Source organism: Myxocyprinus asiaticus, chromosome 1 (genome assembly GCF_019703515.2).
Source record: "Myxocyprinus asiaticus isolate MX2 ecotype Aquarium Trade chromosome 1, UBuf_Myxa_2, whole genome shotgun sequence".
Lineage (NCBI taxonomy): Eukaryota > Metazoa > Chordata > Actinopteri > Cypriniformes > Catostomidae > Myxocyprinus > Myxocyprinus asiaticus.
Genome location: NC_059344.1, coordinates 39,931,370 through 39,951,760, shown reverse-complemented (window position 1 = coordinate 39,951,760; position 20,391 = coordinate 39,931,370). Strand labels below are relative to the sequence as shown.

Sequence of the window (20,391 nt, the reverse complement as noted above, 5' to 3'; positions counted from 1 at the left end):
ATCGAATTTCACCAGATTATATGATGAAAATAATAAAAAAAATTAGCAAAGTGCGCAGAGTTGTCTCTCACACATCTGCCCTTTGCATGGCGTCACCGTACTCTGACAGTAACACTCTTAACCTGAACTGCATCTTAAAAGCATATTGGTGTCTCAAAATTATTTGCAGTAGTTGACAAATTGTGCCCTATAATTACTGCCCCTTTATCTACACGATATCACTTTAAACCCCCTAGGGGCCTTTTACCCCAAGTGTGGGGTAAAAGGCTCCCTCACCATCTTTTTAAAAAAACTGAATTTTAATCGAAACAACCTTCTGTTATTATTTCTTTTCACACAAATTATGTTGCTCCATCAATATTCAATAAAAATAAATAAAACCTTGTTACATTTTGTGACCATGAGAAAAGCAAAATTTCCTTAAGGGGTGCCTTTAGCCCCGTTGTACCCTACAGAATATCCAGCAAAGAATTTTTGATAGTAAGATTTAACGTTGATAATTCAAATAGGTGTCAAATATATAGGCTAATACTGATGTAGAAACAGTTGCAATCATTGCAATTTGGTGCAGACCTTTTAGAAAGATACAAATGGATAAGACAAAAAATATCTTTTACCTATTATTCCTTGGGATATTGTTACATTTGGTATAATAATAAAGGATTTTTTTTTTTTGTTGTTGTTGTTTTGAATAATCTTATGCTTTTGTTATTTTTTTTTTATATATATATATATAAATAAATGTAGATTGTTAAAAACACCAACTCAGTTTGAGGTTTTAAAAGACAGGCATTTGATGCGGTAAAAAGGACAAAAAAAAATATTTTCTCTCAGAGAAATATGGTTTTGTACAGAAACTACTTTTTGTTATAATTTTTGTTTTCTTTACATTTTGTGTTATTTAATGTATCTACGCTTATGTTGGATATTGTATTCTCAGTCTGTAATGGCAAGTATTTTATAATAATTTGCCTTTTTGTTATATGTTGACAGGGTTGGGAGGGTTACTTTTGAAATGTATTCCACTACAGATTACAGAATACATGCTGTAAAATGTAATTTGTAATTTGTATTCCGTTAGATTACTCAAGGTCAGTAATGTATTCTAAATACTTTAGATTACTTCTTCAGCACTGGTAGATTTTTTCACTTGTTTTGACCATAAAAACTCTGCCAGTACAGTAAGACAAAATACACGTTAAAAATACATTCTCTGAAAAACCTAAATATCTTATGCAGTGTTGTTTCTAAAACAAGATAAATCAAACTGATCTTGTTTTAAGGATTTTTAGATATTTTTACAGGAAAACAATACAGAAATATGATTTTTGCCGTAATATCAAAGGTCTTACTAGAAATATTTATTACTAGGATAAATTATTATCCAACGTGAATTTTCTTGATAAAAAAATATGATCGTGTCTGGTAACGTGCATGTAAAATGGCTAGAAATAGCATTTTAGCTTAGCATAAATCTGACAATTTACACAAGGTTTATTTCTATTTCTTGTGCTCCAAACTTACTTCAAACTTACTTCTCTGTCTGCTCGTATGAATGTAACACATCATAAGAAAGTGTTTCACTGCTGTTCAAATGCACTTTGGATTGCATCATTTATATGTATAAATGTTTTCCATCTGAAAGGACTAAATATTAAATGAAATAAATGACAATAAAATGCAAAGTAATCTCTTCAGTAATCAAAATACTTTTTGAATGTAACTGTATTCTAATTACCAATAATTTAAATTGTAACTGTAGTGAAATACAGTTACTTATATTTAGTATTTTAAATACGTAATCCCGTTACTTGTATTTCATTACTCCCCAACCCTGAATGCACCAAGAAAACAGACAATCAGAATCATCACGGTGCTGCCCAGTGCTTTCTGAGAAAAACTGTGAATAAAAAGAAATATATTACATTTCAACAGAATGTAATCATCTGTTGTGTTTTGACAGGAGATAAACAGATAAAGTAAAAAGTAACCAAACAGATAAATAGACTACTTTAACTGGACCAGGATGTAGCCCAGGTGTTGTCATGACACCGATAACACTGTCTCCAACAACAGCTTTGTTGCCATAAGACATGTTCACTCCATGACCGTACGTGTGACGCAGGTGAGTTTCTGTGACACTCTTAAGCCAAAAGTTTGCACTCACTCGAGATTTAACAGAACTAACGTACATGTGGCACTCTGCATTTCAGGAATTATGAGTTCCCAGGACTGTCCAGTACAGGTGTATATTCGCTTCTGACCCACGGCCAATTTTGCCCATGATCTCATTGAATGCCTACCTGACCAGCAGGTAACAAGCAGGAGGCAGTCCCTCTCTCTCTAATGTTTTCACATATTGTTTGAAGCTAATAATAAAGAAATATGAGCCCTGTCCTTCTCTTTATCTCTGAGACTTTGAGTGTGCGGTCTAAGAAAGTCTCCAGGAAAGGAATGGGCAAAAATCAGCTGAGCTACCGGCCATTTAAACTGAATGGGGTGCCGTGTTGCCCACCATGTAGTGCTAGGAGCTTTTGAGGGCTACAATGGTTAGTCATACAAAAGCATTGATAAATAGCCTATTCACTCATAAAAACAAATTATTGTGATATTATATTGATTTGTTCTTTTTAGGTACAATAATGTGCTTTGGGCAAACTGGAGCAGGGAAAACACACTGTGACAGGCGCTGCAGAGACTTATAATCAGAGAGGCATCATTCCTCGTGCCCTACAGGAAGTTGATTAAGCTCATATTCATGATAAAACTCGTTAAACTGTCTCTCAATTCCTCAGGTTTTCCATGATGTGAAGCATCGTGAAGACCATATGTTCTCTGTTCACCTCTCCTATCTAGAAATCTATAATGAAACTATGGTAGACTTACTTGCCACCTTAAAGTGGTGAAAGAGTGCCAAAAATGGGGCCTTAGCAGTGGTAGAAGAAATAGGGGGTGGAGTCTCTGATAAAGGGCTGTCTTTACATCTGGTTCACAATGAGGAGACTCTTAATCTGCTTTTTGAGGTAAGAGGTAAACTTGTGATGTGTGTCGAATGTTTGCTGTATTTTATCAGCATGTAGACTGAATGGATTAAAGGAATAGTTCACCAAAAATGAAAATTCTCTCATCATTTAATCACACTCATGCCATCCCAAATGTGTATGACTTTCTTTCTTCTGCAGAACACAAACAAAGGTTTTTAGAAGAATATTTCAACTCTGTAGGTCCATACAATGCAAGTGAATGGTGACCAGAACTTTGCTCCAAAAAGCACGTAAAGGCATCATAAAAGGCATCATAAAAGGCATCATAAAAGTAATCCATACGACTCCTGTGGTTTAATCCATATTTTCAGAGCGATATGATAGGTGTGGTTGAAAAACCAAAATATAGAATCTTTATTTAAGTAATTTCTTTTATATAAATCTCCACCTTTGACCAGTCCCAACCTGTTGGTGGCGATATGTACGATGAATGTTAATCGACAAAAAAAGTAAACGTGATAGTGGAGATTTATTGTAAAAAATGACTTAAATATTGATCTGTTTCTCACCCACACCTGTCATATCACTTCTGAAGATATGGATTTAACCACTGGAGTCATATGGTTTACTTTTATGTTGCCTTTATGTGCTTTTTGGAGCTTCAAATTTCTGGCCACCATACACTTGCATTGAATGGACTTACAAAGCAAAGATTTTCTTTGTTTGTGTTTTGCAGAAGAGATAAATTCATACTCATTTGGGATAGCCTGAGGGTAAATGTAGAGAGAATTTGCATTTTTGGGTGAACCATGCCTTTAATGCATATTTATCCAAGCAAAAAAAAAAAACAATTTCTGGTCAACAAAATTGTATTATGCTTTCTGGATGTTTTGGCTAAAAGGCCTGTTGGGGGCAAAGGTTTGTTCTTATCTCTGATGTCTGCTCTTGACAAATTGACTAATAGTAAAAAAAAAAAAAAAAAAAATGATATTACACCAAAAAGAACCCATAATCCTCAAAACGGGTGTCATTAAATGTCAAAAATAACATTGCTCTAACTGTGTTCACAGGGGGAGATGACCAGAATTATTGGAGAGCATGCCCTTAACAAACAGTCATCCAGGTCTCATTGCATATTTTATCATCCACATCGTGGTAAGTCAACAACATATCCATCACACCATCAGTTCACATTGTTAATTGATGACTGCAATATTCAGAACATGATGGGACCTTGATAGGAGTAAATTGGCCTTTATAAAGAACGTAGAGTGATGTTCTTTTGAATGACATGATGAAATTAAATATGTGTTTCTGTATGCCACAGTCCCTGTCATGCACACTGTCAGATGCAACATACATCACCTCTAAATTGAACCTGGTAGACTTGGCGGGATCTGAAAGACCAAGCAAAGCTGGGGTCAGTACATCTTTCCTCTCACCATATAGTTGCACACTGAACTGAAAGAATGCAACTTAAATGTTTACTGTTTTAAAGTTCAGTAAAGTTTCTCTCCAACCCCATTCAGAGGGTGAAGTCCAAATGGAGGCCATGTACATGAACAAGTCCCTTTCTTTCCTGGAGCAGGCCATCTTGGCTCTGGCTGACAGTCATAGGGAGCATGTTCCCTTCAGACAGAGCAAACTCGCCCATGCTCTCAAAGTCTCACTTGGTCAGTCTGCTCACAAAACCATTGACTTAAAAAATGCTATACAATTATCCCTTCATTATGATGCCAGGTACAATGTCCTACAGGCAGTGACACAATCAGGAAAAGTTTACCCATTTTTCAAAGGCTCTCCAACAAAAACCTATGAATCATAAGTTTTATGTGCATTGATTTAGCCTACTGTCTGTACTTATATTGACATTTAAGATATTGTTAGATAGGTTTAACTATTCAACCATTGAACATATTCAGAACACGTAAACACATTAAGTTTGAACATTTGTAAAACCTTAATCATAAAAATACTAAAATAATCATGAATGGAACATGTACTGAATGACCTAAAGTTTTCTATCAAATCTCTTGCTCAACTGTACCCACACAGGAGGAAACTTTAACAGCGCTAGTGGCAAACATACACGGAGAAGTAGCGCAAACTGAGGAGACGGTGAGGTGTTCTCTCATAAAGACCTGGTGGTTCAATTTACTTAGATCACCAAACCACAGTTTAGAATGTTTTTTCCCCCTTGGCAGCTTTCAACTCTTCACTTTGCCACCAGAATGAAATGTGTACAGATAAAGTTATCAAGAAATGAACATGTCACCCTGTGGTAAGATTCTGTTCATTTATAGAAATAATTTCCAAGCATTCTAACGTCAAAAAACACTCTAGTTAATCACAAGTACATACAGCTAAGATATCTCAGATTAATGCATAGAATTTATTCATATGTTTCGATTTAATGCATAACATCCTTTCAGATTACGGTTAAAACTGTGTGCGACTGTTTATCAAGCTTCAGGTGTGAAGACTGCAGAAAGAAATCCAGTTTCTTAAGGAGTTATCGTCTATGGATAACACACTGGTGAGTCTACTCTTTTCTTTTTTCTTTTGAGTGACTTTTACACACAGCAAAATGAACACATCAGTAGATGTGTACCATTTCGTGGAAAAAGAAAAATCCTACTTGGTGTCCAGAGCTATGACGCTTTGAAGCTGCATGGACTCTCTTTGAATAGTCTCCTCACTTATAGATTAATCATGTTGGAGTTTCTAATGGGATCCTCTCAGAGATGCAGGTGGCTGAATTAAAGAGTCAAGTGAAAAGATACCTGTCTGGCTCACTAGATGAGATTCAGGTAAATACCTTGGTTTATACTTCACTGCTTCAAAGAAACAAAGGAGGGTACATGGCGAAGCAATAGATAGCTTAATTATTAATTTAATAAATGGTCCCTTTTCACAGTCTGTGATGGTGCATTTCCACCTTATATAGCTGTGTAAATCTAGCAAACCTTTGATATTTTCAACTTTGTAATGAATTATTATAAATTTATAAAATTTTTCTTTGTGTAATATTACCCTGGCATTAATAATAATAATAAAAACCAGTCACCACTGCTGTGATGGGTCTTTAAGTACAGCTGCTGAGGAAGTGATCTTCTAACTGCAGCAATCCACCGCTATCTTACTTTTCCTTTTGGAAAGTCATGGAAATGTAATAGTGGATTTTTTATTTGCTGTTGGAGCAAAAGGAAATACTTTGGTAGGGAAAGCCATGAATACAAAAGCATCCTCTGTTGCAGAGGTCAGTGAAACAGTATGCAGCATTTTGGTAGACAGCAATAGTTTAATTGGAACTTAAAGGTCAGAAACTCATTTAAAATGCCATATAAACTCCTGTGATTCAGGTGCAGGGGTCTGGCAGTGCTGTAGGATAGGTGGAGAGTTCTGGATATGGGCTTGGTTTAGCTCAGTGGTTCTCAACCAGGGGGTCGGGACCCACTAGGGGGCCTCAGCACACTTCCAGGGGGCCTCAAGATCTCTTACAATTATTACAAATATGACAGATTATTATAAGTTTATATAATTATTATAATTCAACTTACTGAAAATGCTAAAAATGTAATAACTCCCTTCAACAGCTTGCTTTTTATGAAGAATATACAGATCTAGACATGTCTGGTATCACAATTTTTAAGGACATATTTTATAATATAAATATCTAATAGCCGACATGGGGGGCTTTCGAATATTTTCTCTGACAAAGGCGGGCCTTGGAGGCAAAAAGGTTGAGAACCACTGGTTTAGCTGACTCTTCACGAAGGCATCTATGAGCTGTGTCAACTCAACCAAGTAAAGCAAGATAAGACAAAAAAAATAAATAATAATAATAATAATTAAAAAAATAAATCAGGTGAGAATCTGACTTTTAACAATTTTAGGTTTAAAGTTGGCCTGCAATTTCAGAAAAAGATCACAAACAAACAAAATGAAGCAAATAACTAAGCTCAGCGGTATGTCTTTTTAGATAGTCTTCTTTGCTATCTATTAATAAACAGCCAGATACTACGAAATCTGTCACATGGCCAAAGTAATGGTACGGTAAGCATTGATATGATGCCATCCTGTTTTACTGGAAGAGATTGAATTACCCACAGAGTTCAAGGACATTTTTCTTGGAATATAAATAAGAAAACTTGTAAATAAGGGAAATAATTAACCACTATGTAAGCAAACACTATGCAAGCATGTGATTATGAATTAATGACAATGAAGATTGTTGTATTTTAGGGACCAAAATCCTTGAAAGCAGTCTACAGCTACTGCTTTTTGTGATAACAGATTCAAATTATGGCATTCTGAATGGTAAACATATCTGAAATAGTCTCAGCATAGCATGTATTTTCCTTTCTTTTTTCTTGATTGGAAAAAAATAAAAAAATAAAAATAAACCAAAAGCAATGAGTTCATAGAAACTAGTCAAATCGGGAAATGGAAAATCAGGCTGTAAAATTAGCAGCTGTAAAACATGGCACAGATGTGGTAGGTTGTTAATACAAGTGATATCTCTTAGCAGAAAAGGAGCACTGAACCAGGGGCCACTGGAAACCACTATTCTACAAGCTGAACAGCACCTACACCTGAGTGAATCAGATGTGACCACACATGAAACCCACCAACATGCTTCTGAAGAAAAACTTAGAACTGAGTAAGCACTTAAAAGAAAGGTTCACCCAAAAATGAAAATTCTCTCATCATTAGCTGCTTTTCCACCATCAGGCCAAACACTTCTCTTCACAAAGTCGTGCCGTGCTGTTCCGTGCCGATCCGGGCCTTTTGGCGCGATTACTGTTTCTTTTTCCACTATGGTGCAGTGAAATCAGGAGAATTTACATAACAGATCTGTCTTTTGGCAACGGCATGAGAGGTAAACATTGAAGCGAATGCACTTTGGATGATCGCATATTCCAGTTCTTAGGACTGCCTTTTCCCTAGTTTTTACTCTGCTAATACACAGGAAAGACAAGTCCCATGTCGCAAATTGGAAAGAAAACATCACGAGAGGTTTATTTGCTTAGGTTTTGTGTATGCCACTGGAGACGAACATGCAGAAAGGAAAAGTTCCAAGACTAGCTAAAAAGGGTATTTATTGACAAATTATTATACAAGTATTATATGAAAATAGTATATGAGAACATTGATACATTTTTCATTTTAATGAGCTAGTAATCTACAGTACTTCCCTGATGAAAAAGTCATGTGGAAACATAGATGTATAGGCTACAATACTGGTTAAACCATCAACATAAAATCATAAAGATACACTACTAACCGTTCTGAACCGTGCTCATGTGGAAATGCTCATGTAACCGTTCCGTACCGTGCTCAGAACTGTTCGGCCCAATGGTGGAAAATCAGCAGTTTACTCATCCTCATGCCATTCCAGATGTGTTTGACTGCTAAACAAAAACATCTCAGCTCTGTGGATCCAAATAGTGACCAGAAATGGAGGCAGTTAAAAAGTATGTGACTTAAATATTGATCTGTTTCTCGGCCACACCTATCATATCACTTATGAAGACATGAATTTAATCAATGGAGTCTTGTGGATTACTTTTATGCTGCCTTTATGTGATTTTTGGGGAGCTTCAAAGGTCTGGCCAACATTCCCTTGCATTGAATGGACCAGCAGTCAAACACTTCTGGGATGGCATGAGGGTGAGTAAATGATAAGATAATTTAAATGTTTGTGTAAAAGTATTCCTTTAATTTCAAAAACGAGTGACTCATGTGAGCTTGGGGGGACCTCTACTGACAGGACTATGTACCACAGTTGCTTATAATTGTAGGCTGTAAAATCAATGCATGAAAATATGACTAGCTAATTATTTGTGTATAAAAAGACAACCAATGTCAACCAGATAATATCTTTAAATCCTGTCTCTTCTCAGGTCTCCTCCACCCAAGGCTGAGGCATTTGAGGATTTCAAAGCAGAATGGGGAAGTGAGATTAACCGCATCCTAAAGGAAAATAAATCTGTGCTGTTAAAGTGCATGTCCTAATTGCGCACACTCACAGATGTCATCAATGTGACTAAATGGGACATCGACTGCATTGCTTCTAAACTGCAACAATTCAGGGAACGACGACAAAGCCAGGGTGAGCATTAGATGATATACTAGAGACAATCGCCCTGTCTATGTTCTCTTGATTTGCCTACACTTGAAAACCAAAACCAGCTCATTTTTGATTCAGATGTGTTAATCATGTGGAACTGAATGTGGTTCTTCATTTATCAGGGCAGTTTGTGAGTGTTGGATGAAGCAGAGTTGTCTCTAGTGCTGCAGCTGAAAGAGTTGAAGAATTGTTATAAACAGGCCTACGAGGACCTCAGCGGCACAAAGGCGGAAGTCAGCTACTGTCAGCACCTGGTGAATCAGTGTTGTACACTGTTGCTAACAGGTGAGCTTTCGGGGTTCTTTAGGCATTTTATTGCTTAACATTTCTTTGGCTGTTCTTTTGGTTTTGTGTGAAGTTAAATAATTCCACAGTTTCACATAACTATTTCATTTGGTAATCATTTTGGTTGATCACTAATACACAAGGTTTCTGCAGGTTTTATGAAGCTAAATGTAAGACTTTAAGACCTTTTGAAAACCAACTAAAGGAAATTAAAGTAATACTTTCAAAGGAACACAATGTCATTGCATCGTTCTCTAAATGTAAATGCCTAGGGAGCACAAGAACAGTCATATATACTGTATACAGTAGTAACACGTCAAAGTTTAAAAATGCAATTTAACATCTCAATTACTTTTTATTCAATTTTACAAAAAGTAACACAATAAGGCTTGAATACCTCTGCCCCTAACCACCAGAATGTGGAAATAAGTATTATTATTTATTTTAATAATAAGGTAATATTATTACCTTCTGATCAGACCCATTGTATCAAATATATTCCTGTACGACACCGCTGTTTCACTTGAATAGTTTAAACAACACCCAAAAATACCTTAAAGCTACCTTATAGATTAGCCAATAATATATAAATTTACAGAAATTTACACACTGCGCCACTCAATTGACATGATTAATGAATGGCAAAGAGACAAGCCAAGGATGGAGTCAGCACACAAGTGTGGATTATCTTTTGAACTATAGGTGGCGCTGTCTCCAAACTGCTCAGGTACATTCAGGACATGTCAATGATACATACCAAATTTCGTATAAATCTGACAATGCATTCAAAAGATATTTAACTTTTTGATAAAAATCAATACGCTGCAGTGGCAGTATGGCTGATATGGGTATCCTTGAAATCCTGATGACCCAAGGAATAATGATTTTAGACATACGTTTCAAAAGTTAAGGGCAAAAATAGCCCCTTTTCACATTTCTTGACCTTGTTTTTCGTTGATCTCGTTAAATTTGTGTTAACGTAACTTTTCAACAAAATCAAAATTCTGTATTATTCATTCTGTGCAGATCAGTCTGGAGAATATTTTGAGCCACTGTTTAGGCAAATCGGGCAAAATTTGAAGAAATAGTAGCAAATAAACGATACATGCCATAATTCAAGATGGCGGTCACTGTATTGGGCGGAGTTTTAATTTAAAGTAATATTCCAGGTTCAAAACAAGCTCAATCGACAGGATTTGTGGCACAATATTGATTACCACAAAAATTAATTTTGACTCGTTCATCCTTTTCTTTAAAAAAAGCAAAAATATAGATTACAGTGAGTCAACTTACAATGAAAGTGAATGGGGACAATTTTTGGAGGGTTTAAAACACAGAAATGTGAAGTTTATAATTTTATAAAAGCACTTGCATTAATTCTTCTGTTAAAACTCATGTGTTATTTGAGCTGTAAAGTTGTTTAAATTGTAATTATTAGTCAATTCAGGGTTTGTAGACATTACATCATCATGGTAACAAAGTTGTAAAATTGGCTATAACTTTACATAGAAAAGGTTAGTAAGTGATTTTATCAGACTAAAATCATGTTTACACGTATATCCTTTAAGTCTTGTGGCTATAGTTTTGAAACAGTGAGTATTTTAATGTAAAAAAAAAATTGCCCCATTCACTTCCATTGTAAGTGCCTCACTGTACCCAGATTTTTTTCCCCTTTTCCTTTTTTAAGAAAATGAGGAACGAGTCAAAATAAATTTTTATGCTAATCAACATTGTGCAACAAATGCTGTCAATTGAACTTGTATCGAACCCGGAATATTCCTTTTAGTCAATTTGTATCATCAAGAGGAACATAATTACATGCAAAATGTTTGTTTCTAGGACAAATGGTTCAAAAGAAATGCACAAAAGAATTGAATTTTTGAGCTGGTGGTGGTGCTCTAGTGTGTGTCCTAGAGACCACATGTTTGATATGGGGACTATTCGTGCCCAGAAATTAATCTTCACTTTAAAACAACTTAAACGCAACCAGAAACCAATCCCTCATGCAAAATTTAATATCATGACCTTATTGATTTTAGACTCCTTGCTATGATTTAAGACCTTTTTAAGGCCTTAATTTGCAAAGGGCAATTTAAGACTTTTTCCAGACCTGCAGAAACCCTGATATACAGTAGTTCTTATATACCTCTTACATCCAGTTAGGCAAGGTAATCTCATCTTTCTTTAAAGCTACTACTGTGTTTTTTTTTTTTTTTTTTTTTTTAAACCAGAGTTTGAGAGCTGGTACAATGAATCATTCCTGTTGGCGGATGAAGTGTTGTCTGTCTTAGAAACAGGACCTATTAGGTCAGGTCATGTGCCTTTGAGACAAAGCTTTAACCCTGGTTAATAACAGCACAACATGTGCCCATAATAAAGGTCATTGTGTTTTTCTAATAAAAGGGTTATTATATCCTTATTATGCTGCAACATTGTTGCTTCCGTATGCACAAGAATTTTATGGATAAGATAATTTTGGCTAAATGTCTACCTGAGCGGTCTATACCTATCTATATACATTTATAAGATGGCCCAGTAGTCACATTTAAAGTCTATATACCCATCCATTTAATTCATAGGCATCGATAGAATAATAGATTTTTGTTGTAAAAAGGTCAGTGTAGGCCTCAAATTATCTTTACATGCCTCCTTTACATTTAAAACAGGGAACAATGTTGTGGGAGTAATTTCAGAAGGTCTTTGTCTCCAATTAAAAGTTTCAGTTTTAACTTTTGACCCCACCTCACTGCATACTGTACAACAAAACTCATTAAAATGTATTTAACACAATATTTACATATTTATTTAATACAAATTTAACACGTTTTATCTTCTGAGGATACAAAGTATTGAGCAGAAATGATTTAGAAGTTGTAAGAGCCACTTACCAGTGTGACTGTTCAGAAGATGTTGTTTTACTGCAGGAAGAGAATGAACATGAACATTATGAGCGTGTCCGTCACAAGCTGCAAGCAGACAGTTGCAGTGCAGTGTCGTTTTACAATGCCTATAACAGGACTCTGCAGAGGGTAAGACATATTTACACATACCTGATGCTGTATTTCATTATTAAACACAAGTAAAGCTGAACTGAATTCCTAAATGGTTGAAATAATACATTGAAAGTGTTTATCCTTTACAGAGGGGAAGCAGACAGGTGTCTCAGAGTCCAGGCTCTATATGGGCAGCAAGAGTAAGATAAAATATCCTCCCATTCTCTCAGTCATCTGATGAAGGCCCCTTTGTTCCACTTGCAGTCTCCAGAGTATTCAACATTTAATGAAGCATTTGGTCTATATATAAAAGTAGAAAAGGACAGAGAACTAAGTCAACTTTATACACAACACATTTGCTACATGCTCGCACATTTACACATACTGTTGAATGTTGCATGGAGATATTTATTAAACTTCTCCTATTGTGTCATTAACACTGTCCAGCTCCGACACAAAGACAAGTACTAAAAACAATCTTGGATAATTGTTTCAGTTTCTGAAAATACAATTTGCTAAATACAGTGCATCTGGAAAGTATTCACAGCGCTTCACTTTTTCCACATTTTGTTATGTTACAGCCTTATTCCAAAATGGATTAAATTCATTATTTTCCTCGAAATTCTACAAACAATACCCCATAATGACAACGTGAAAGAAGTTTGTTTGAAATCTTTGCAAATTTATTAAAAATAAAAAAATGAAAAAAATCACATGTACATAAGTATTCACAGCCTTTGCTCAATACTTTGTTGAAGCACCTTTGGCACCAATTACAGCCTCAAGTCTTTTTGAGTATGATGCTACAAGCTTGGCACACCTATTTTTGGGCAGTTTCTCCCATTCTTCTTTGCAGGACCTCTCAAGCTCCACCAGGTTGGATGGGGATCTCGGTGCACAGCCATTTTCAGATCTCTCCAGAGATGTTCAATCGGGTTCAAGTCTGGGCTCTGGCTGGGCCACTCAAGGACATTCACAGAGTTGTCCCGGAGCCACTCCTTTGTTATCTTGGCTGTGTGCTTAGGGCCGTTGTCCTGTTGGAAGATGAACCTTCGCCCCAGTCTGAGGTCCAGAGCGCTCTGGAGCAGGTTTTCATCAAGGATGTCTCTGTACATTGCTGCATTCATCTTTCCATCGATCCTGACTAGTCTCCCAGTTCCTGCCGCTGAAAAACATCCCCACAGCATGATGCTGGCCAGGTGATGAGCGGTGCCTGATTTCCTCCAGGCATGACGCTTGCCATTCAGGCCAAAGAGTTAAATTTTTGTTTCTCATGGTCTGAGAGTCCTTCAGGTGCCTTTTGGCAAACTCCAGGCAGGCTGTCATGTGCCTTTTACTGAGGAGTGGCTTCCGTCTGGCCACTCTAACATACAGGCCTGATTGGTGGAGTGCTGCAGAGATGGTTGTTCTTCTGGAAGTTTCTCCTCTCTCCAGAGAGAAACACTGGAGCTCTGTCAGAGTGACCATCGGGTTCTTGGTCACCTCCCTGACTAAGGCCCTTCTCCCCCGATCGCTCAGTTTGGCCAGGCGGCCAGCTCTAGGAAGAGTCCCGGTGGTTCCAAACTTCTTCCATTTACGGATGATGGAGGCCACTGTGCTCATTGGGACCTTCAATGCTGCAGAAATTTTTCTGTACCCTTCCCCAGATCTGTGCCTCGATACAATCCTGTCTCGGAGGTCTACAGACAATTCCTTGGACTTCATGGCTTGGTTTGTGCTCTGACATGCACTGCTAACTGTGGGACCTTATGTAGACAGGTGTGTGCCTTTCCAAATCATGTCCAATCAACTGAATTTACCACAGGTGGACTCCAATCAAGTTGTAGAAACATCTCAAGGCTGATCAGTGGAAACAGGATGCACCTGAGCTCAGTTTTGAGTGTCATGGCAAAGGCTGTGAATACTTATGTACATGTGATTTTTTTTGTTTTTTTATTTTTAATAAATTTGCAAAGATTTCAAACAAACTTCTTTCACGTTGTCATTATGGGGTATTGTTTGTAGAATTTTGAGGAAAATAATGAATTTAATCCATTTTGGAATAAGGCTGTAACATAACAAAATGTGGAAAAAGTGAAGCGCTGTGAATACTTTCCGGATGCACTGTATGTATTTGACTTTTTATATTCCTGTTATTGTTAGAATTGTTTCTTTAATATCAATGTGCTGTACAGTACACCTACACTTTACAATAATTTTTAAGAAAACAGCAGCCCACCCTACTTAGACGCAAGAACCTCAGTACATCAGATTGTTAAATGAAAAGTAAACTTTATTATTCCTGAACCACAAAATAGACTTCTTTGGTTGTACAAATTCACTAGTTACAGTCCTGAATGAGCTCTAGACCTTCTGTCCCATCCTCCCCATTAGCAAATAAAAAAGAAACCTCCCAAACAACAAATCAAGAAAACAAAGACAGATCAAACTCTTCTGCTCTTTTAAAATGTAAAAATGTAGTGAATCCCATTATACCATTGGTTACAGAAAACCAACTTCTCAAAATACGCTTTATAAAATAATAATAATAAAAAAATGTATCAGCCATTCCCAAAGTGTTATTAACCAGAACTGAATTTCAGTCAATGAGCGCAACACAAAAGCAAAGATTAGTCAAATTAAACAAACATTTCATTTGAATGACAAGTTCATCGGGCCACAGTGTTGATGGCAGCTAAAGAGAACAACTGGTTTGAGAACAGCAAAATAAAACCTGTTATTTTAAGGGATAGCCAAAGTCTTTCACCTTTATCCACACACAGAATTAAAAGAAAACTTGCAAAATTGCAATAAGCTAATATACACACATGGATCATTCATTTAAGACCCTAACAGAATCATCTACACCCTCTAGACTTTAGTTTGGTCTTGGGGCAAAAAGGCTCAGATTCAATTATAATTTTTGCTTTTTCAACTTTTGTACATTATTCACACAATGCTTTTAGTGGCATTAAACTAATTCAAATGTAGATTAGAAAAAACTAAAAGTGAAAAATATATATCTACTACCTTCACACACCTGTCAGAGTAAAGTCCCAAGGAGAGATGCATGTTTATAATAGAAACCAAAAGGTCTCAAAGGATGATATTTTCCCTCCCACGCCCAGTGTTAGAAAAATGGTACCATACGTTCATAGTGAGGTGAGGCAAAGACTGCTGAACGATGGTTTGTGGTATGATATGGCTGTCGAAGTGTAAAATTCTCCACTCTGGTCACTCCATGTATCAAAGTGAACGATTCAACATATAGATGTACAACATGGTCCAAAGAGAGGAAAACAACTGAATATTACATTGTATCATTCTCTAGAAAGGAGGGTAAAGAGGATTACCTAGGAAACAAATATGTATTATCCACTTCATTTTACTCTCCAAGTCCAGTAAAGGATGACTAAAGGTCTATTAAAAGGAATAGAATGCAGCTGCTCAAATATAGTAGGTCAATCTTGATGAAATGGCATGATGATATTATGAAAAAGGTTTATAACGGATCTTTGAATTAGGTCAGATGCAACCTTTCAAAAACATTACATTCATTCGCATCATCTTAACAGAAGAACATTTCATTTTGAAACTGATATGGATACAAAATGATAATAAAGCTTAATTACAAGGCCTCTGATTTAGACTTCATTGCTGGGTGCAAGAAACTTAGTCAATTCCAAAACTCATCCCCAAATCACAAGTAATCAACTCATCCAAATGTCAAAAGCCTCAATATATGTTGCCTTCTGTAATGGATTCCCATAGATTAAAAACATTGTATTTCATTAATAAATTACATTTAAAAGGAATAAAAACATTTTTTTTTTATTGAATTAAAGAAATAAAAGTGAAAGTCTGGCTTATATGAGGCAGTGAAGGTAGCAGTATGTTGTTTTCAAACTGATTAACAGATCTCCCAAAACAAATACACACAGCAAGTACATTTTAAAATATCTTTTTTTTCGGTCCAGAATGGTTTTGATTTCTAGAGGAGGTTTCAAAGTGTTTAAAAGAAATTTAAGTCATCTTTTAATTCTGCTGCTAAAATTCTGACAGAGATAAAGATGGGGAAAACAGGTATAGTGGCCAGATAATGAATTTGCCATCCTCTAGACCTTTTATAGTAAAATCTGAGCAATCCATTTCAATGCCAACTGCAAAGGCATGATTAGTGTTCAGAAGACAAGAGGCTGTTGGCCTATTGGCTCATCTCCATACCTATGCTGTGGTGGCACTAAAAATAAGCGTGGTTGAATACCTGTGTACAGATGTGTATTTCAGAGCATTCTAAGCCATTTGCGACATCTCTTCACTTTAGATTATCACTACACGAGTTTTATCTTCACAGTTCAGATACATAAGTTTGTGAGTGTGCGGTTATGTGGGCACAGGGGCCTCCAGGCTGCGGCGGCCCTGTCGTAGTTTGCGTTTGTTACTGTAGAGAGCCATCTCCTCCAGAGCAGATGTGGTGGCCACAGGAACTTCTGTATCTACAACAGACACTGAAAAAGGAAAAGAAAAAGAGAGATAGAGAACAAAATATTTAATATTTGCTGTGTACGAGGAGCTGCCATCACATGTAAAGGGCACCTCCATCCACTGAAAAGAAGAGATTTGCCATCTTCCAGATGACAAGTGTGACAAAAAGGAATTTAAGTATTAAATGAATAGTTCACACAAAAATGAATCATTTACACAACTTTAGTGGTTAAACACGTCTTCAGAAGTGATATGATAGGTGTGGGTAAGAAACAGATAAATATTTAAGTCTTTTTTTACTATCAATCTCCACTTTTACTTTCAAATTCACCACTGGAGTCATATGGATTACTTTTATGCTGCCTTTCGGTGCTTTTTGGAGCAACCTACAGAGCTGAAATATTGTTTGTTTGTGTTTAGCAGAAGAAAGAAAGTCATACACATCTGGGATGACATGAGGGCGAGTAAATGAGAGAATTTTTATTTTTGGGTGAACTATTCCTTTAAGCCCTATTTAGGCAGTAATTGCCTCAAATGGGGACGTGAGGTAATTCCAGCATTTACAGGGGCTAGTCAGTGATTTTACTGGCATCCAAATCTAAAATGTCTGTGTTATTCTCCCACCACCTGTGAAAAATGCCAGGCGGAATTACCTACTGGTTTTTAACAAACACCAAGGTCGTGTGGTAATTTATTTTCCATCTGAATCCACATCTCTGAGTTTAAAACTATGTTTAAAAGTTGTTATATTATCTATTATTTAAGTTTTTACTTGTAAGACAGTATATTGAAAGATTTTTTTTCACCACATACCTTGCTTTGATTTTCCTTTATAATTTTTTGTCAACAAAACTGATTAGTTCAAAATCTGTTTTAAATAGTTTTCAGATTTAATTTCACATTATCAAGCCCATAAACAGTCTTGCAAAGCAGCGATTCAGGGAGAGGCATTCGATGCATAAGCAAAAAGGCAGAGCTGCACACCATGCAGAGGAAATCCTGCAGAGCACTGATCATATCTGGGTGCCTTGAGGACACTGCGATCAAGGTTGGAAGCACACAGGTAAAAAACATATTTTGGAAGAGATGCTCTCTATATTTTGATATCAAACCTTATTTAAAAAAAATGCAGAGTTGTGTTCCCAGATCTCCTGTTAGATGTACAAAAGATAGGTTCACCAATTTTTCAAAATATAATAGAGCATGCAATCTGAAAAAAAATAATGACTTGGATGTTATTATCTTTCCCAGCCAATGCAGAGGCTACAATATATATATATATATATATATATATATATTTATATTTTGAAAAATTGGTAGAACTCTTAAGTAAGCTTGATTTTCCAAAACCAGGTTAAAGAATGACAGCACAGGGAAACCCATCACACATCTAAACCTTGAGTATTTTAGAAGAAATTGTAGATCATATGCTTTTGCCCATAAACAAGTGAACTACAGAAGGCTTCTTTTCAAGAAAACAAGGCATATGCACACACACACACACACACACAAAAACACAGAACTCCTACCAATTTTTGAAGACCACTTATCCAAGGAAGTCTCCTGTGTTGAGAGGACAATAGCTGTAAGCCAAGTACAGCGCACAAAGACACCCTGTTCTCCTAAATACAGTATTGTGCAAAAGTCGTAGACACATGAGATGTTTTTCAAAAACATTTGTCTTAAGATGGTTATTTTATTTATTCTGCTTTAAAGTGTCAGTACAAAGTACTGTATACATTTTAGATTTCAACATTACCTTTACAAATAGAATAGTAGAACAAGGAGTCCGACAAATGTTTACTGCCCTTTGCAAGAAGGTAATTGATAAAATAAAAAATCTTAAATTATTCATTTTGAAAACATCATCACTATACAGCTTTTTTCACAACTTTAAAAACTTTTGCACTGTACTGTATGTGGAGACCAGCATCGACACACAGACTCCATTCTTAAGAGCTTACCTGGGTTACTGGATGCATCATCCATGAAGTGTATGTCCTCTGCTGCCCCGGGGGACTGCAGGAAAGACACAGGGTATGAGAGCAGGAAAGGGAGTTCTCTAAAATTAATACAGTCAAATGGCTTCCTTACACCTGAATATACAAGAGGAAGATAACAGGCATCTCCCTAAGAATAATTGTTTGGCTGAATTGCAAAAACGCTATCCATATACATTCAATTTTCTCATTAAAACAATGACATAGTCTTTTGCACTGCATAGTAACAGACAACAGACACTTCACATCTGAGCCAAAGAGCTGTTCTAGGAGAGACTGACTGACCTTCAACAAATCAGGAAGCTTCAATGGTTTAAAAACAGTCCATAGAGACTTACACCACCACTGCAGACAGACTTACTGATGGGCCATCTAGATTGCAATAGCTTTATTATTCAACAACCACACAGTCCTGAGATCAAGCACCATGTCTGACTAGTGATTCTGGTAATAACTCCTGCTTCAAGCCCATGAACATGGCAAACCCCTTCTGTTCTTTCTTAAAGAGCCAGCGGTTAAAAGAGATATGAACATTAAAGGAATGTTCAAGGTTCAATACACGTTCAGCCCAATTGACAGCATTTGTGAAATAATGTTGGAAAAAAGAAGCAGCAAAAATCACATTTAAAGGGATTGTTCACCACAAAATGGAAATTCAGTCATTGTTTACTCACCCCTTTGTTGTTATAAACCCATATGACTTTCTTTTTCTTTTTTCTTAACACAATGGGAGAAATTGTGAAAAGATTTTGTGCTCAGTGATGTCATACAATGGCAGTTTATGGTGACCACCTCTTCAAGGCTCAAAAGCACACAATAGTATAATTCAGAAGTCTAATAAATTATTCCTTGAGACTCATGGTTATGAAAACATTCATTAAGGTTTGGTGAGAAACAAACCGAAATGTAACGTATTATTTAGTGAAACTATTGACCGACTGTTACTCTCCTCTGCGTGTTCATGATACTGCACGAGAGCGTTATCTGTCGTGAGACGGGGCATTCAAGTCAAAACACGTTTTGTTTATCTAAAAACAGGTTCACCACAGCGATATTAACAACAGAACACACAGCTGCACACAAACCAGAGAACAAAACTTACTAAATATGTCTGATGAATTTGTAGCTGGAGAATAGATGCCCAGATTTCTATGCCCAGCCTCATTTGTTTGAAACAGAGTACTCAATCAAACTGAGAGAGATAGACAGAGGCTAAAGGCAGCTACAGTCACAGCTACCTAACCTGAAGGCAAACGACACAAGATGAAAGGTATATTTTCTATGTTAATCAGAGTTTTTGTCCTAACCAGCATGACATGCGATGGTACATTCTGTTGATTGCTTGGTTTCTATTTTTGGTATTGCGCGATTCGTGCCGTGCAGCCCCGCCCACTGTGAACTGGCACTGGTCCAAAAACGTTCTCATAACAGTTTATTGAAGCCAGCATCTCACTAGCCGGTTAAAAACTACTTGATTTTGACCAAGAATGTCACACCTGAATGTTTTTGATGAGGTATCACTCCCTTCAGTC

At 36.5% G+C, this 20,391-nt stretch overlaps 3 protein-coding genes and 1 pseudogene across 4 annotated transcripts in view; 2 read left to right on the top strand and 2 right to left on the bottom strand.

Moving 5' to 3' along the window:
• LOC127444463 (regulator of G-protein signaling 9-binding protein B-like) overlaps nucleotides 1-8,401 on the bottom strand; it is a 31,008-nt gene extending 22,607 nt beyond the window's left edge. Inside the window, exon 1 of the mRNA XM_051703856.1 lies at nucleotides 8,272-8,401. The gene's annotated coding sequence lies outside the window, so the exon portion shown is untranslated. The remainder of the gene's footprint in view (nucleotides 1-8,271) is intronic.
• abcf2b (ATP-binding cassette, sub-family F (GCN20), member 2b) overlaps nucleotides 1-20,391 on the top strand; it is a 306,662-nt gene that overhangs the window by 116,204 nt on the left and 170,067 nt on the right. The window lies entirely within an intron of this gene.
• On the top strand, nucleotides 2,219-12,972 carry LOC127439951 (kinesin-like protein KIF9; annotated as a pseudogene).
• scrib (scribble planar cell polarity protein) overlaps nucleotides 14,647-20,391 on the bottom strand; it is a 139,797-nt gene continuing 134,052 nt past the window's right edge. For both annotated transcript variants that reach the window (XM_051703552.1, XM_051703556.1), the window contains 2 exons: nucleotides 18,824-18,878; nucleotides 14,647-16,882 (listed from right to left, as the gene is read on the bottom strand). In XM_051703552.1, the coding sequence (XP_051559512.1) occupies nucleotides 16,758-16,882; nucleotides 18,824-18,878 (180 nt within the window). In that variant the 3' untranslated portion in view covers nucleotides 14,647-16,757. The remainder of the gene's footprint in view (nucleotides 16,883-18,823; nucleotides 18,879-20,391) is intronic.